General features: G+C 21.8%; 2 protein-coding genes and 1 pseudogene across 2 annotated transcripts, besides 1 other annotated feature; all 3 read left to right on the forward strand.

Annotated features, from left to right (window-relative positions):
• The first annotated feature begins 105 nt into the window (after positions 1 to 105).
• On the forward strand, positions 106 to 4,803 carry PF3D7_0424300 (annotated as a pseudogene).
• Positions 106 to 4,803: a sequence feature (erythrocyte binding antigen-165, pseudogene).
• Positions 4,804 to 6,778: 1,975 nt separating this feature from the next.
• Positions 6,779 to 14,079, forward strand: PF3D7_0424400 (surface-associated interspersed protein 4.2 (SURFIN 4.2); the record flags this gene model as incomplete). The annotated part of the gene is made up of 2 exons (XM_001351511.1): positions 6,779 to 9,070; positions 9,229 to 14,079. The coding sequence occupies 2 exons, from the start codon at positions 6,779 to 6,781 to the stop codon at positions 14,077 to 14,079; spliced, it is 7,143 nt and encodes a 2,380-aa protein (XP_001351547.1).
• Positions 14,080 to 17,027: 2,948 nt separating this feature from the next.
• PF3D7_0424500 (serine/threonine protein kinase, FIKK family) lies at positions 17,028 to 19,261 on the forward strand (the record flags this gene model as incomplete). Its single annotated transcript, XM_001351512.1, has 3 exons — positions 17,028 to 17,129; positions 17,351 to 19,042; positions 19,187 to 19,261. 3 exons carry the CDS (start codon positions 17,028 to 17,030, stop codon positions 19,259 to 19,261), a joined length of 1,869 nt encoding a protein of 622 aa, XP_001351548.1.
• Between the last annotated feature and the right edge of the window lie 207 nt (positions 19,262 to 19,468).

Genomic DNA, 19,468 nt, shown 5'->3' on the forward strand with positions numbered 1-19,468 from the left:
TAAAATATATATAATATTTAAAATATATATAATATTTAATATATATATAATATTTAAAATATATAATATATTTTAAATATATTATATTTTGAACATTTAAATGTAATGAGAAAGACCTTGAAGTTGTTTTATATCTCTGGGTTCCTCTTTTCTTCTAGGGCATTATGTAAGCTGGAGAATTATATAAAAAATGAATATGATAGGGAAAATTCTTTTTATATATTAAATAATAAAGTAGAAAAAGAATATGAAAAAGGAACGAATAATAATATAAATATTGATAAGTTGGCAAATGGGAGTTTGGAAATGCTTGAAGTAAAAAAGAAGCTTTATTAGAAGATAAAAAAAATGTAGATAATAAAGATATAAAGGAACAACTTCCAGAGAATAATAAAAATTTTGAAGAAAAAATATTACATGAAGATATATGTAAATTAAATAAAGAGAACATCGAAAAAGAAGGGTTATATAAACCCAATACGTTTAAGAGTATAGGAAATGATTTATTATATAAAAAGGGGAAGTTAAATTTTTTATATGAATATGGTATGGAATTACTTCATATTAATAAGGTACCTATGAATAGAATGAATAATTCTAGAGGTTTAGGAGATAGTAATATGTCGTTTTTAGATATATCAAATAATAATATGAATAGTTTGAATAGTATGAATAATTTGAATAATTCGAATAATTTTGATAGTTCGAATTCACTTTCTTTTGTGGATATGAAATCTATCCATAGATGTATAAAAAAGAGAGCTAAAGGAGAACGAGATTGGGCATGCAATGATAAGAATACAAAGGAACCAAATATATGTGTTTCTGATAGAAGAGTACAATTATGTACAGGTAATTTAATTGAACTTCCTATTAATGATTCTACTAAAGAGAAATTTAAAGAGAAATTGATTTTGGCAGCACAAAAAGAAGGGAGTTTATTATTTGAAAAGTTTGGTAAAAAATATAATGAAGAATTTTGTCTTAATTTAAAATGGAGTTATGGTGATTACGGAGATATTATAAAAGGTACTGACATGGAAGGACTTGGTAGATCAATTAAGGTTGAATTTGAAATAGATAGAATATTTAAAAGGGATAATAAGAAATCTGCGGAAAATAGGAAAAAATGGTGGGAAGAAATTAGTACTCATATATGGAATGCTATGATAAAAGAACATAAAGAGAAATTTCCAAAGGATGTAAAAGAATGTTCAGCAGATAAACCTTTAGATGAACCACAAATTAATAGATGGTTAATGGAATGGGCTTATGATACAGATTATAATAAAAATTTATGGTATAATAAATTGGATGATTCTAAAAATAAATGTAATAGAATTTGTCCAAAAAAAAGAAATTTGTAAATCTGAATGTAAAAAATATAAAGCATGGATTGATAAGAAAAATAATGATTTCACTATATTATCAGAAATTTATTTAAAATATAATAAAAAGAGTTCATTATATAAAACTGCTTTTGAATATTTAAAACAGAAATGGGATAAATATAAGGAGTTGAATTTTAGTAGTATATTTGATCAGCTGAATGCTAAATATTATAATAAATGTATATGTCAAAATAATAAGATTGAGAATAATGCATTATATGTAAAAATTGAAGATATCTGTAATAACACAAAAGTTAAATCTATATATGGAGAATTATACTGTAAAGAAAAAGGGAATGATAAAATATGGCAATGTATAAATGAACATATAAAAGACTTTCCGGATGTGTGTGGTCCACCAAGAAGACAACAATTATGTTTAGGTAATTTAGATAAGGATGAATTTAAAAATGTGAACGATCTGAAAAAATTTTTGAATGAAATTATTTTAGGTATTAGAGATGAAGGGAAGTTTTTAATAGAAAAGTATAGAAAAAATATGCATGAGAATATGTATCTTGATGAAAGAGCATGCAAATATTTAAATTACAGTTTTGATGATTATAAAAATATTATACTTGGTAAAGATATGTGGAGAGATCCCAATTCTATAAAAACAGAAAATATTTTGAAAGGAAATTTTGAAGGAATAAAAGCTAACATTGTAAGTATGTATCCAAGTTATGCTGATTTATCTCTTGATGAATTTCGTAAACATTGGTGGGATCAAAATAAAAAGCAATTATGGGAAGCTATATCATGTGAATTTTATAAAGGTAATCACACAGGAGTATGTTTGATGGAAGACGATAATGATAATCAATACTTACATTGGTTTAGAGAATGGAAAAATGATTTTTGTATTGATAAACTTAAATGGAATGATGTAATAAAGGAACCTTGTATAGACAAAAAAGTGAAATCTCCAAAACCATCTGAAAATCCATCTGATGTAGCTACGGTATGTAATAAGTCTTGTACTGATTATGATAAATGGATAATTAATAAGAGAAAGGAATATAAGATGCAATCAAGTAAATATAAAAGAGATAGATCATTATTTAACAATGTTATACAAAATTTGAAACCTTGGGAATATTTATCTATGAAATGTACTGAATGTACTTGTAATTTGGATACCCAAACATTTGTATATCCATATAAGGGTTATGAAGATATATGCAAAAGTACTGTTAAACCATATGATCCTGAAGATATAAAGGATGAAGAATTCAATGAACCATCTTTGAATGTAAATCCCCTTAGTCTGACTTCTCAAGATGTAACGGAGAGAGTATCATCTGTTGACGATGTTTTATCTATAAAGGAAAATGTAGATTTAAAACCTTTTAAACCGAAAGGTGGCACACAAAGTAGTCATGTAGATCAAGTAGGAAATCCACGTGAGAGTGAGAGTAAACCAAGCGGTGCAAATGGTAGAGAAGATCCAAGCACTGAAAGTAGTACATATAATGATGGTGTGATTACATCTTCATCAAGTTTAGGTAGTAGTTCTGGAAGAGATGTCTCATCGTCTCCTGTTGGAGTTGGAGACGAACATGAGGCTAAAGAATTATTACCTCCTCAAAAAATAATTGATGGAGTTACTCAATCGGATGAATCTACATTAAGTCAACATGGAAAGGAATCTAGTCAAGAACAACATAACTTAGATGGAAGCTCTTTATCCAGGCATAGTAACCAAGATGAAGAGCGTAGTATTATAACATCTGATGTGGAACATGGAACGAATTCCCTTTTTGGAAGTCAAATACAAGACCAAGAAACCATATTAGGAGAAAGTGAACCCCTCACTACCTCTCCTCCAGAACATGAAACAAGCAAGATGGATACACATGCTGGTGGAAAAAATATGGAACAAGTGAGAAATGCGTCTGTTGATAGTTCTTCTGAAATGTCGAATGGAGGTAGAGGCGGTTTAAAAACTAAAGAAATGAAGGGTGAGGAAGTTACTGGAATAACATCTAAAAATGATATAAATTTGGAAGATTCTACAGTACATAGTAGACAAAATAAAATTGAAAATTCTGGAGATAATACACAAGGTAAGGAACATATAAATGTGTTACAAGGTATGGATAAACATTTAGAAAATCCACCTACATCAGAAAGAGGAGATAGTGTCTTAGAAAGTGAATTTAGTAAATTAAATCGTACATCACATACGCATGATAATAATAGGATAGAAACAACAGCTGAGAACAATATAGGTGGTTTAAGTAATAGCAATGTGCATGATGGGCGTGATTCCCAAAGGAATAGAATGCATATAAATAGTAGATCTAGACACGGGTCGCTTGAAAGTGATATTGTTGTAAGAGGAGATGATATAAGTAATATAGAAGGAGGAGAAGAAGAAGAAGAAGACGCTAATACATTAAAGTATCCAAGAAATGTTTTAAATAATAAGAATAGTCGAACTTATAATATAGAAGAATATATTTATAGAGATGTTAATAAAGTAGCTGATGATATCATGAGATCTTATAAAAGCAATAGATGTACTAATAATTTGTCCTCAAATTATTGTAGTAAATTGAAAAAAGAAAGTTTATCTAATACTTGTACTAATGAAGATAGTAAACGCTTATGTTGTTCAATATCAGATTATTGTATGAAATTTTTTAATTTTAATTCAAGTGGATATCATAGTTGTATGAGAAAAGAATTTTCGAATCATGCATATAAATGTTTTGCAGGGAAAGGTTTTTCAAGTATGTTTAATCTGGACAAAAAAAAAAAAAAAAAAAAAAAAAAAAAAGGATAAATAATTACGTATTATTTTAATTTGTTAGTATTTATTATATAATATAAATATGTTATCTAATATTCATATATAATATATGATATGAAAATTATTATTTTCATTTCTTTTTTATATAGATATGTATTACTTTGCTGGTGGAGGATTATTTTTTATAATTTTGTTTCTCCTGGGAGCAAAAAGTTCTATATTAAATTGGTAAGAATATAAGGGGAACTAAATTTTGAATATTAAAGAAAATAAAATGAATGTATCATTTTTTTGTTTTTACAATGGATGAACAAATAAATAAATAAATAAATATATATATATATATTAATATTTATTTTATTATGTAGGTCTGAAGACAATGAGTTAAATGGTACAGCCTTTGAAGAAGCTAATTTTGAAGATGCCGCTTTCGAGGTTACAACGGGCCAAGATTCAGCTTTTGAAGATTATGATGAAAATGCATATAGGATAGGATTATTAAGTAATGGAACATGAAAAATAAATAAAAAGGAAAAAAATGTTACATATATATATATATATATATGTGTGTGTGTTTTTTTTTTTTTTTTTTTAGTGAACCAAAAAATTCAGTCAGCTAAATCTTCAGATTATTTAGAATACCATGTGGATAATTAAAATTTATGATAAATTTTTTATAGGTAATTGTTTTTAAAATAAAAGAAAGAATTTATATTTTATTATAAAAAGGGTATATATTAAATATGTATTTGTGACATTATTGAAGTGTAACATATATATATATATTTATATATTTATATGTTTATATTTTATTTTTTCATTAGGTTACAATTTTGTACCTCATTTATGATTTTTATAAAAGGGTATACTCTGTATTGTTTTTATTTTCTTTGCTGGTTTGAAATTTTAATATAAGTATATGATACATTATAATATTTTATTTCTATTTAATTATTATTTATATTGTATTTATAAGAATATATACCTATATTTTTAATCAGGATATTTTTATTATATTAATTGATACCGATTAAATATTTTGTTTTTACAAATGATTATCATAAAATTAAAATAAAAAAAATATATAACTATATATATATTTATTTTGTTATTATTATTATTATATTATGTGTTTATTTATTTTTTTAATTTTTTTTTTTTTTTTTGTTATTTTATGATTTTGTTTTGTATTTTAACGTTCACTACATGAATATATTCTTTTTTTTTTGGTAAATTTTGTTATTTAGATTTAATATTTTATTTTTTAACATATATAAATAAAATTTTTATAAAAAGTAGAAAATTAATATTAAATATATAAAATCTAAAGTATTGTAAACGTCATAAGAAAAAAAAAAAAATATATATATATATATATATATATATTTATATTAATGTGCTATTATTATATGTTACAACAATTTTAAATGTCAACATATTTAGAGCACCTATAGGTTTTTTTTTTTTTTTTTTTTTTTTTTTTTTACAACATTATTAAGATGGGTAAGCTGTATTATTCTATTTTGATGTGTAATATAAAATTATATGAGACATAAACATTTAGACGTAAAAAAAAAAAAAAAAAAAAAAAAAAAAAAAAAAAAATATATATATATATATATATATATGTAATTCATTAAATAGTTCAATTTATAAATATATATATATATATTTTTAGGATATATTTTATTTTTTCTTTTTAAATTGCCATAATAACAATATATGTTATATATTTTGTATTATCCTTCTATATACCATAATTTTTATGTGTATAGGTTTGTACATAAAATGATGTGTACTTTTTTTTTTTTTTTTTTTTTAATTGTACTCCAAAAGTGTACGTATTATTTTTCTGGAGCTTTTCCTGTTCAATCATTTTATTTTAATTTATTTTAAGGTTCTATATATTTATAGTTCTTTACAACCTTGTACATTAAAAATATATGTTGACTGATGGGGTTATTGTTATATTTCAATAATACAACATTGTATATAATTAATAAAATAATAAACATGGAAATGATATATATATATATATGTTAGTACTTATATTGAAATGGTACAGATAAAAAAAAAAAAAAAAAAAAATCTTTAAAAAAAAAAAAAAATCTTTAAATAAAAAAAGGAAAAAATATATTGGGTAGGATACAATTAAGAAAAAATATAAAAATATAAATTTCAAGAGAATATATTTTATAGTATAGAATATTTATATATATAAATAAAAAAAAATAAAATAATAAAAAATAAAATAAAAGTTTATTATAGGAAATATATATCATAATTATGATATATATAGAATATATTTTATAATATTTTTTATTGTTTTAATATTTGTTCTTGTTTCTATTATATATATATATATATACATATATATTACCTTAGAAATGAATTTGTCTACCAATTTTTAAAACATAATAACATCTGCAATAAACATACAACAAAATTAATAATAATAATAATAATAATAATTATTATTATTATTATAATATATAAATTTTGTTTATTTCTTAAAAATTCAAATATATGTTTGGTAAATAAATACCTATATACATATATATTTTTTATTAATTCATATAGTAGCTGTAAATGTGGTTAGTCTTCATTTTTATATTTTCCCATTTTTGATAATATGCTTTTTGTTGTTGAGCTCGACAGCAGATTGGAAAAATCTGCAGATAAAAGAATAAGTGTTGAAAGATTTAGGAAAATATTTGAAATTTATGTTGAAGATAAACTTGAAGAATTAAAAAGGTCAGGATCTGAAAAGTATGATAAGGATTGTCGAGATTTCAATTATTTTATCGATGATGTAAAAGATGTATTTATAAATAATGATTTGGTAAAAATCCCTGTTAAAGTTCGTAAGAGTATTTGGGAAACGCATGTTGACAAAAACTTACCGAAACTTATGAAAAACACTACTAGTTGTAAATGTATTAGAAAAGAACATAATTATAATAAAGAATATAGAGATATGACTCGAACGTTAGAAGATTTTTGTGAAGAAAAAACACGCAAGCTAGAAATTATATATCAAAAGGATTACGACGAAAGTTTATATGTGAATTTTAATGAATGGATAAATAAAAAAAAAGAAGACATTTTAAAGGAATATGAAAAATTAAGTAATAAAGATAAATATAAACACTTATTAAAAATTAGTGAAACCTGTGATCTTAATCATGTGGATAAATTATTCCTTAATATATCAAGTGAGGATATGAAAAAAATGAAGGAAGATGTTAAAAAACAACATCTTGAAGTTAAAGTAAGACCACCAGTAAATGAACCGATTGACGATAGAGGTAAAGAGGATGCTCTAAGTAGAGGGGGTAAAAGCATTATTTTAAATAAGGAGGAAAATTCACCTACTGAAGAAATCACGACTGAATATAATCCTGTAAGTGAAATGGGCGTTGGAACTACTATAGCTCATAGTGAACCTGGGCCCAAAACGGTTAATACTGAAGTTAGAAATGTTCTAAGATCTGATGGAAAAATATCTGATCAAGGTTCTCAGAAAAGTCCTCCTAAGGAACTTTCTAATAAACAAATGACTCCTGCTCAACGTAAGAATGTGCCACATTTTGTTGAAAGAAGAGGCTATGGAAATAGTCATGTTAGGGGTAACGCACTTAAAAAAATTAGTAATGGTGATGATAATTATAAAAGTCCTTCTTCTAATTATATTGAAGTTGATTGTGCTGAAGATAAATATTTTCTATTAGAAGATGGAACTAATCAATCAGAAAATAGTTGTAAAACAAAATATAACTATTTTGTATCTAATGATTATGATGGTACTGGGTCTGCTATTTATTCGACAGATCAGGTACCTAGTAGGGAAGAAATTAAAAGCCCTGATTCTTTATCTACATTAGATGCCAGAGGAAGTACACATAATTTAAATGTTTCTAATGAGGGAAATCCTCTTGAGGGTGGGGAGGAAAAAAATAATGTTAAGATAAGTGAACAAAATGGTCGTAATCTGGAAAGTTCTGTAGGAACAGATAAGGGTTCAGATAAAAATGAAGAAGAAGTAGCTGCTACTTGTGATCCAAACGATCGAAACTGTTTTGATGGAAGATATATAAATGTTGATTATATAAGAGGTTTATTAAAGGGTAAACGTTCTGGTTCAGATGGAAGATCTAATATAAAACACATAATTTCTAATAACTTTGATGATAGTAATATGATTTTTCCTACTTTTAATTTTGATTTCGATATTTTAAAAGCTGAAGAAGAAGTTTTACCTGTGAATAATTCTGATATAATATATGGACATGAAGAAGTGGAAGAAACTACTCAAGAAGGTGCATCAATATTTGAAAAACATAGTCATACTTCTTCTCAACAAAATGATTCATCTGCTTCAGGAAATAAATATAGAATGTTATCTACAACTATGGAATTACCTAATCAACAAGAGGTATTTGGACTATATTCACCTGTATCACGAACGCTTGATAGTGCTATGAGTTTTTTGCGAAGTATTATTAGTTTGAGTAGTGCTCCAGTTTCACGAAGTGAAGGTCAAAGCAAAGAAAGCAAACGTGTAGAAATATCAACTACGGTTCAGGATCCTATTGGATATAGGACTTCCCCTTTACAAATGAATGCTCATAGCGTTGGTGCTGGTATTAATGTATCCTCAATATTATCAATGTTAGGTTTGTCTAGTGGACAAGTTCGAAGAAGTGGTGGGCAAGGAAGTGAAACATATATAGTTGGTACGTCTCAAAGTGGTTTCCATAAAAATGAAGTAATTCCCTCCATAAAAGATAAAAGTGGTAAAACTCAAATCGTAAGTAATGAAAAAGGAGGGATTTTTTCAAAAGGGATAACATCAATGATGTCGTCTCTACCAGTTGCATTAGTAACATTTGTATTTCTTTTTATGTTTTTGGTATTTAATAAGGTAATAATATATGATAATATTATATTTTGATTAAATAATATATTTATATTATGTAATAATTTTTTTTTTTTTTTTTATTATTAATTTAAATATAATAAATTATATAATGACATAATATTTAATTTAATTCATTTTGTTTTTATTTCATTATTTTGTAGATGAATCCTTTTGGTACAACAATTGTTCAAGGGAAGAAAAAAAAAAAAGTAAAACAAAAGTTGGGTGAAAGAAAAAAGCCAAAAAGGAGATCAGCAAAGCGGCGTAGAGGTGTTGATGTTAATATGGAGGAAGAAATAAATAAAATAATTTATACAAACGAATTTAATAATTATGAAGATAAAATATATGAAGATGTCAAATATATTAAAGAACAGGAAAATGAAATGTACTTGAGAGATGGAATTGAAGAGTTACATATGGATGAACCAAGTGGGGATGTATATTTTGATGATCAAGATGATTATATATTTTTAGATGAACAAAAAGAGGATGTATGTTTGGATGAAGCAAAAAATGATATATTATCTAAGGAATCATTTGATGATGTACTTATAAAAGTGGTAGATAGGGAAATAAATAGAGAAATAAATGGAAAAATAAATGGAGAAATAAATAGAGAAATAAATGGAGAAATAAATGGAGAAATGAATAGAGAAATAAATAGAGAAATAAATGGAGAAATAAATGGAAAAATAAATAGAGAAATAAATAGAGAAATAAATGGAGAAATTCCACTAAAAAAGGAGAAATGGATGTGGAAAACCATATTAGAGATAGAAATGAAAGTAGTAGAAAAGTGTAAGAAAGAAGAATGGGAAGAAAGCAAAGGTGATTTTTTAGAAATATGTTTAGATGAGTTTATAAAAAAAGAAAATGAATATAACAAAATACATAATAAAGTAATTATTGAAAAGAGTGTGTTAGAAAATCAAAATATGTTATGGAATAAATGGATAGAGAGACATAGATATATGCTTGAAAAGTGGAAAAAAGAAGAATGGTTTTATAATTTAAAAAATGAATGGATAAATGAAATAGAAAATTATGAAAAGAAAGAAAGTGATATAGAAATAATATTACCTAGTGAGAAAAAAACACGAAATATTTCATTAGAAAAACAAAAAATTATATGGAGAAGATGGGTTGCAAGATATGTACAACATATAGATGATGATATAATTGAAGAATGGTTTAAAAAAATGATGGCAGAATATGAAAAGGAAGAATATTATTTAAACAAAAATAGATATAAAATTATTAATCATATAAGAAATAGAAATGACAAACATGATGAGAATGTTCAATGTGATGATGAAGAGAGCTTAGTTTCTTCATCCATTTGTTTTGATGTAGAAGAAAAAAAAAAAAAAAATTTGTTGACTAAAATATGGTTTCAGATACATATGATGATATTAGAAGAATATAAAAAGGATGAATGTATACATATTAAGAATTTATTATTAGACAATTATATAGATAATTTAAAAAAAAAAAATGAACTTGATGCAAAAAAGAAACTTCAGAAGTTAGACATTTTAAATGAAATGAAAAAGGAAAATAATATTATAGACATAAACGAAAGAAATAAATGGGAAGGAGAAAAATGGTTTGAAGATTTAAATAATGAATGGAATGATTATGAAAGGACATATATAAAAAATAATTTTGTAATTAAAAAAGAAAATGACATGAATATTAAATATGAATATATTATAATAGATGAGCCTTTAATGAAAGTAAAAAAAGATATACCTCAAATGCATTGGAAAAATATTTATGAAAAATGGTTACATGATGAATATAAATATGTATATAGATGTGAAGATATAAACAAATCAGTAGATGAAAAAAGGGATAATAATATAGATATAGGTGAAAGCATAAATGTTAAAAATAATGAAGTAATGAAGGAAAAAAAAGTAAAATGGAAAACTATCATTGAGATATATATGGAGGTAATGAACGAATATAAAAAAGATGAGTGGGAAGAACATCGAGGAGATTTCTTACAAATCTGTTTAGAGGAATTTATTAAGAAAGATAATGATGAGATGAGAAATATAAATGACGAATTATATATCGAACAAAGTGATCATATGGAAGATATGCTTATGTTAGAGAGACAAAAAATTAGATGGCTTCAATGGATTAATCGAAATAAATATATGTTAGAAAAGTGGAATAAGGAAGAATGGTTTTGTAAATTAAAAAAGGATTGGGAAGATGAAAAGAATAGATATGACGAGAAATTATTTCTTTGGAAAAATACAGAAAATGATAAATATATAAATCCGATGTTAGAAAGACAAAAATATATATGGAGAAAATGGATTGCAAAACATTTATATCATATTGATGAGTGGGAAAATGAAGAATGGTTTAAATTGTTAATGAGTACATATGAAAAAGATAGAGATGATTTGAAAAGAGATCATCCAATTAACAAAATGGATGATATGGAAAAGAAAAAGTTGATAACAAAATTATTTATTGAAATACATATGATGGTAATTGAAGATTTTAAAAAGGAAGAATGTTATAGGAATAAACAAACATTTGTTGATACATATATAAATGAGATGAAAAAAGAAGAACCTTGTGAGAAAAATAGAGAGATGTTAAATATATTGAATAATATAAAAAAAGATATAAAATTAGGATATGAAAATACAAAAATGAATGAATGGAAAGAAGAAAAATGGTTTGATAAATTAAAAAAAGAATGGAAAGAAGGTGAATGTAAAAACTTTGTTGATATAGAAAAAGAAAATTTTGATAAGACACAAGTTAATGTAATTAATAATTATATGTTAGAAATTCAAAGAAGTTTATTAAAAAAATATTGGCAAGATGTAGAAATAAGTTGGATAGATGATGATAATCAAACTGATTGGTTAAAAATAGCTATACATATGGATGACTATGATAATAAAAATAAAGTATATAATAGAAGACATGATTATATGAGAAATAAAAATTTACATGTTAAAAAAAAAAAGAATATCATAAATGAGGATCATCTAAGTGAAGACAATAAATATTTACATGAAAATAATCATTCCTATATTAAAAGGATTATAGAAATATATATGGAAAGGGTAAATAAAATTCAAAAAAAAGAATGGGAAGAGAATAAACGGGACTTTTTAAAAATTGCTTTAGCAGAATATATAAAAATGCAATTCGACAAACAAAAGAATTTATGTATTGAAGAAATGGTAATAAAAAATAAAAATATAAATGATGATAATAATGGATATCTAGAACCAGCCTTTTTGTGGAATCAATGGGTAGAAAGGAAAAGATATATAATGGAAAAATGGAAATATGAAAAATGGTTTGAAGAACTAAAGATTGAATGGGTAAAGGAACAGGGTATATATATAAAAGAAGAGGAAATAAACACATTTATGAAAGATGAAAAAAAAGAAAATAATAAAATAATACATAATGATAAAATAATACATAATGATAAAATAATACATAATGATAAAATAATACATAACAATAAAATAATAAATAATAATAATGACATATTAATAGAAAGTGAAAAAATCGTGTGGAGAAGATGGTTAAAAAAACAAGAACAAAATATACAAATATATAAAAACAAAAAGTGGTTCAAAGATATTATTGTTGAATTTGAAAAAGACGAAGAAGACGATATGATAATGTATTCAAATGTTAATGATATCTCGAAAGTAAATAATAAAGAAGTCGATGTAAACAACAGAGATAATTTGATAATGAAAATATGGATATGTATATGTATGATGATATTAGAAGAATGTAAAAAGGATGAGGGTAGATATAATAAAGAAATATTTTTAAATTCATTTATAAAAGAAATAAAGAAAGAGAAAGATGAGAAAATTAAAATGAACATGTTAGACATGATTTTACAAATGAAGGAAAAATATATATCAAAGAATGAGAAAGACTTTTATATATATGATTGGAAAAAAGAAAAATGGTTTGAAGATTTAAAAAATGATTGTAAAAATAATAAGAATGAATATATATATATGTTACAAAATGATTTATGTAAAAGGTATTGGAAAGATTTAGATAAGATGTGGTTAGAAAATGAAGACAAAATAAAGAGGAATATGTTAACAAATATATATGAAGAATATAATAATATGGATGATTTATCTAAAAAAGAATATATTCATAAAAATATTAATATAATAAATGAAAATATGAAATGTAATTCTGAGGTTGAAAAAACACATGGTGAACATACTGTAGAAGGAATAAAAAATTATTATTTAGAAAAACAAAAAGAAATATGGAGACAATGGATTGAGAAAAATGTTAAACATATAAATCAATCAACAAAAGAACAGGAACAAATTTTGGTAGATACAGAAAATAACAAAATTGTGAATTCATCAGATTGTAAAAAAAACGAAAATAAGAACGAACCATATTATATGAAAAAAAAAAATTTGAAAACAGTATTTTTAGCAGAAATTCATATGGAAACAATGGATAGATGTAAGGGGTTGAATTATAAAGGAGAGGACAAAATAGAAACTGATGAAAATATTAAAGAATTAAAAATAGAGGAAGGAGAAAATAGTAAAACTAATTATATACATAAAACCATTTTACCAAAAGATGAATGCAAAAAATCAAAATTGTCATTAAATGAAGAAAATAAAATGTGCAAACATAAAAATATGAAAGAAAATAAGATAAACGATTTGGATAATTCGATTTATACGAATCTTTATGATGATACGAATAAATTTTTTTTTTTCAATGAAAATTGTGAAGGGGTGAAAAGTATATATCAAGAAATAGAGGAGAATGTTGAAAAACGGTATACTGATGATATATATTTATTAGAAAATGAAAAACATCATAATGAATTTAATACACACATGGGAGAAAATAATTATGACGTGAAAGAGAAGATGGATGATAGGAATAACAAGAATTGTTACATGAGATCATATATAAAACCTCGTGATAAAAAGAAAAATACTGAAAATAAAACATGACTAATATGTATATATATATATATATATATATATATATATATATATATATTATCATCATAATATTATAATTAATTTTTTATTATTGTAACTTAATAATTACATTATATATATACATATATATGTTACTTATGATTTCACATAATGTACTTGCTAATTCGTGAATATATATATATATATATATATATATATATATATATTTTTTATGTATATAATTTCTAATACGTTTCTTTGTTTTGTTTTTGTTTTTACAATTTTATTTTATTATATCTTTTATTTTATTTTATTTTTGTCAAGTATACATTTGTATACAAATAGGAATGTATATATATATATATATATATATATATATATATATATAATGGTTTCCTTTTTTCTTTTTTTTTTTTTTTTTTTATTTAAATAAAATATACATGAATAAAATATTTTCTTTATAAATGCTTGTTAAGTTTATTTTTATAATGATAAATATTTTTAATATTAAATTAAAGAAGGAAACAAATATATATATTATATAAATTGTTTCAAGATAATATAATATTTAAACATTTATAAAAAAATAATAATAATGATAATAATATGATGGTTGTAATTTTTGAACATTTCATAAGTTGTTCATTCTATTATATAATCATATATAAAATAAAAAATTGGTCATACATAAATATATATATATATATATATTATTATATTATAATAATATTCGTTACAAAAAAATATATTTAAAAAAAATATATTAAAAAAAATATTTTTACTTTTTAAATTAGATACTTTATATAAATAAATATATGCATGTTTAATAAACATAATATATTTATTATATTATATTTAAAAATAAGGACCAAAAAAAAAAAAATATATATATATGAATATATTATTATATTATAATAATATTCGTTACAAAAAAATATATTTAAAAAAAATATATTAAAAAAAATATTTTTACTTTTTAAATTAGATACTTTATATAAATAAATATATGCATGTTTAATAAACATAATATATTTATTATATTATATTTAAAAATAAGGACCAAAAAAAAAAAAATATATATATATGAATATATTTATATATATATAAATATATATATATATATATATATATAATTATTTTCTTTATTTTTTTTAAATATATTATTATATTTGTTAAATCATCATATTATTTTATTTTATTATTATTTTTTGTTGTTGTTGTTTTTATATATATATTTTGAATAAAAAAAAAGAAAAAAGAACTTTATTATATATTAAAAAAAAAAATATATAATAATATTTATATTGAGCTATATAAATATCTTATTTTATAAAATATTGTTATTAAAAATGTACATATAAATTTCTTATTATATTAAATACAAAATATATGGTAATCTATATGTAATTCTAATTATAAATATATTTATATATAAATATAGAAAACAATAAAGTGTATTTTATTATTATTATTTTTTTTTTTTTTTTATTATAATAAAATATCATGTAAAACCCAAAAAAAAAAAAAAAAAAAAAAAAAAAAAAAATGAATACGTTTATTTATCTATATATTGTAAATAACATAATATATATATTATATCATATATGCGTATTTATGTTAAATTTAAAATTTTTTTTTTATGAATTTAATAAAATAATTATTTTATTGTTATTAATATATATATTTTTCTATATATTCTATTCTAAAATATATTATATATGTTAATATGTATTTATACGTATTGTATATTTTTGTCATAATGTTGAACTTATTTTATATATATTATAAATATATATTTTATTCATATGGATAATATGTATATTATATATGTATATAATTATTCCTTGTGAGTAAGGAATATATTATTATTATATATATATATAATATATATATATATATATATATTTATAATCATAAAAAAAAAAAAAATAATAATAAAATAATTCAATCTATTTATTTTATTTGTTAAAATGATTATATTATGAAATAAAAATATGTAAAATATTATAGATATTTTTATAAATGTATTTGTTTTAATATTGTGTATGTCTTTATAATATTATATGTTTATATAAATAAAAATATATTAAGAAATAATATTATACACAAGATATAATTACATATTAAAATTTGTTTGTATGTTATTATTTAAATATATTATATATATATATATATATATTTATGTTTATATATTATTCCTAATACATAATATTAATATCCAATATTTTGTAACATATATTTTTTTATAATTAATTTTTAATATATATTTATAAGAAATAATAACTTTCTTTTGAATATGCATATAAATAATATCATATATTTTATTATAAATTAATTATTAAAAAAAAATTTTTTTTTTTTTTTTTTTATTCTCTATATATATATTTTAAAAAATTATATTTTCCACTTTAGGATATAATTAAATTTTAAAAAATATAAATGTATAGCATGTATGAAAAAAAAAAAAAAAAAATGGTCCTGTTTAATTAAGTCATGATCTAATAATTGTAAATTTAAATGCATATTAGATTTGTTTTAAATTCCGTTGATTTTTTAAGAGTTATTTTAATTTTTTCACGTTTCCATAATATGAAATAATATTCTATATATATATATATATATATATTTATAATATATATGATCATATATTTATTTTTGGATATTATATTTACGTAGAATAGCTTCTTTTTTTATTCTTTTTTATATATTTAATCTTAATAAAATTTTTTTTTTTAAGTATATATGGAGATACGTTTGTGCAAAAATATAATTTTTTTTTTTTTTTTTTTTTTTTTTTTTTTTTTTGTTGAATTACAAATTCAACCTTAATTATTAAAGTGAACATATATATATTTTTATTCTATTTAGTGTTATCATTATATATATTTATTTGTTTGTTTTTGTTTTTGTTTTTGTGTTTTTGTTTTTCTCCGTTATTAAAACGAAAGAGAAAAAGTCTAAATTAAAAAAAAAAAAAAATGAAGAAAAAAACAAGGGAAGAAATAATAATATTCTTAAAATGGGTGTCTTGTAAAAAATATATATTTTCAGTTTTTGTGTTTTTATGTTGCTTTTTAATGGTAATGATAAAATAAAATAAAAAAAAAAAAAAAAATATATATATATATATATATATTTATTTATTTATTTATATGTTCTGTTGAGGCCTCTCTTATTAATTATGTTCTATTATATTATATTATATTATATTATATTATATTATATTATATTATATTATATTATATTATATTATATTATATTATATTTTATTTTGTTTTATTTTTTTTCTGTTTTATTTTAGAGCTTCAACATATTTGAACCCAGAATCGAAATAATAGAATTGAATTGGCATGTTAGATACTATAGACATTTAACCGAAGTATGGGATAATAATAATAATAATGATGAGGGAGAACAGAATTTAAAGGATAAGTATGATACATATGATGAGAAGGAAAAAGTGAAGAAAAAATATGTAGAAGATGAATTTAATACGAAGGAAAAAGTGAAGAAAAAACATAGAGATGATAAATATAATAAGAAGGAAAAATCGAAGAAAAAACATAGAGATGATAAATATAATAAGAAGGAAAAATCGAAGAAAAAATATGTAGAAGATAAATTTAATAAGAAAAACAAGCATAAAGAAAATGATGTAAGTTTGAAGAAAGACCAATGTAAAAAATCATTGTCCATAAGAGAAGATTGTAATAATAAAAATAGTAAATCTTATAATGAAAAGGAAATATGTGATAATGAAAATTGTGTTAATTTAGAAGATATAAAAATATATGATAATACAACATGGAAATATAAAATAAAAAAGTTGATAACATGTTCATATAATTCAGATAAAGATGCAAAGGTTTTATATAATTGGAAACTAGGAAAAAGTATTTTAGGTAAAATGATAAATAGTACAGAAGACTTTAGTATTAATGGTATAAGTTATAAAGATTGGACTTTAAATACAATACCGGATATAGGTTATTCACAAAACAATCGTAGATCCCAAGAAGTATTTAAAACTGAAGTAAAATCAAAGGATGAAAATACGGAAAGTGTGAAATTATTTATTAAAAAGGTACCTGCAAGTATTTGGGTTCGACAATATATTATATTAAATGAACATAAAGGGGAATATTCATTAGGTGAAGAGAATTTTGTTATGGAAGCTATTTCATTAGCTTTTTTAAATAAATATTATCCAGGTATCGCTCCAAAATTTTATGGTATATTATATGAGTCACCTGATAAACCTAATGATAATGTATGTTTTTCTTTTGGAAGAGGTAAGTGTAATAATTTGAAAAAGTTTAATGATATGCTCATAAATCAATTACAATTGAATAACAAGGCAAATGTTATTATGATCTCTGAATTATATGGAGAAGATGTTTTTAAATATGTAAAGAATAAAAGAAAGGAAGGTTGTTTTGGTAATAACCTGGAAGAGAAAAAAAAGATTCTACATGAAAGTTTAAAATTAATAACAACATTACATGAAACTGGATTAAGTCATTTAGATATTTCTCCAGAAAATATATTAATAGGTAATAATTGTGAATTGAAGTTATGTGATTTTGCAAATAGTGCTCCTATTTATACTTATAATAATAGACATCTAAAAGGTAATAAACGTTTACGATATTATGAATCTTATCAACCATGTATATCGAAGGTTCCTTTACTCCCACCAGAATGTTGGAATATTGTTCGAATACATGAGAAATTAAAAATCAATGACCCTTATGATTATCTAAAATCTATTACTAATCAAGAAGAAAGAAAATCGTTCTATTTCAATGTATCAAATGCTGATAAATTTATGTTAGGAATATTTTTTATTTGGGTATGGAATAATAACTATATATGGGAAAAGGCAGATTCATTTAATGATAGAAAGTTTAGGAATTTTGTAAAATGTGGAATGGATCTTTATAATTATGAATTAACATATAACTGGCCGGATGATCTCAAGGATATAATAAACGTAAAAAGGAAAATGAAAAAATGAATAAATAAAAAAAAAAATAAGTGAATAAAAAAATATAATGCTTCATATATTATACACAAACATATATATATGTATATATATATATATATTTTTTTTTTTTTTTTTTTTTTTTTTTTGTAGCAATTATTACCCTTGGAAAATCGTGCGCAATTAAGCCTGAAGGAATTATGTAAGCATCCCTGGTGGTCTAACTAAACAAATTATATATATATATTTATATATATTTATATTTTTTTTTACATTTATTTATTTTTATTTGTAAATATATTTTTTGTACCTTAATTAGATTATTTATATAATTAATTCATTAATTAACAAATGAAATTTTTTAATTAACATTATATTTGACATATAAAATCCAAAAATGTGTAAAACATAAATATATATGTATATATTTATAAA

The sequence above is a fragment of the Plasmodium falciparum genome, assembly GCF_000002765.6.
Source record: "Plasmodium falciparum 3D7 genome assembly, chromosome: 4".
NCBI lineage: Eukaryota > Apicomplexa > Aconoidasida > Haemosporida > Plasmodiidae > Plasmodium > Plasmodium falciparum.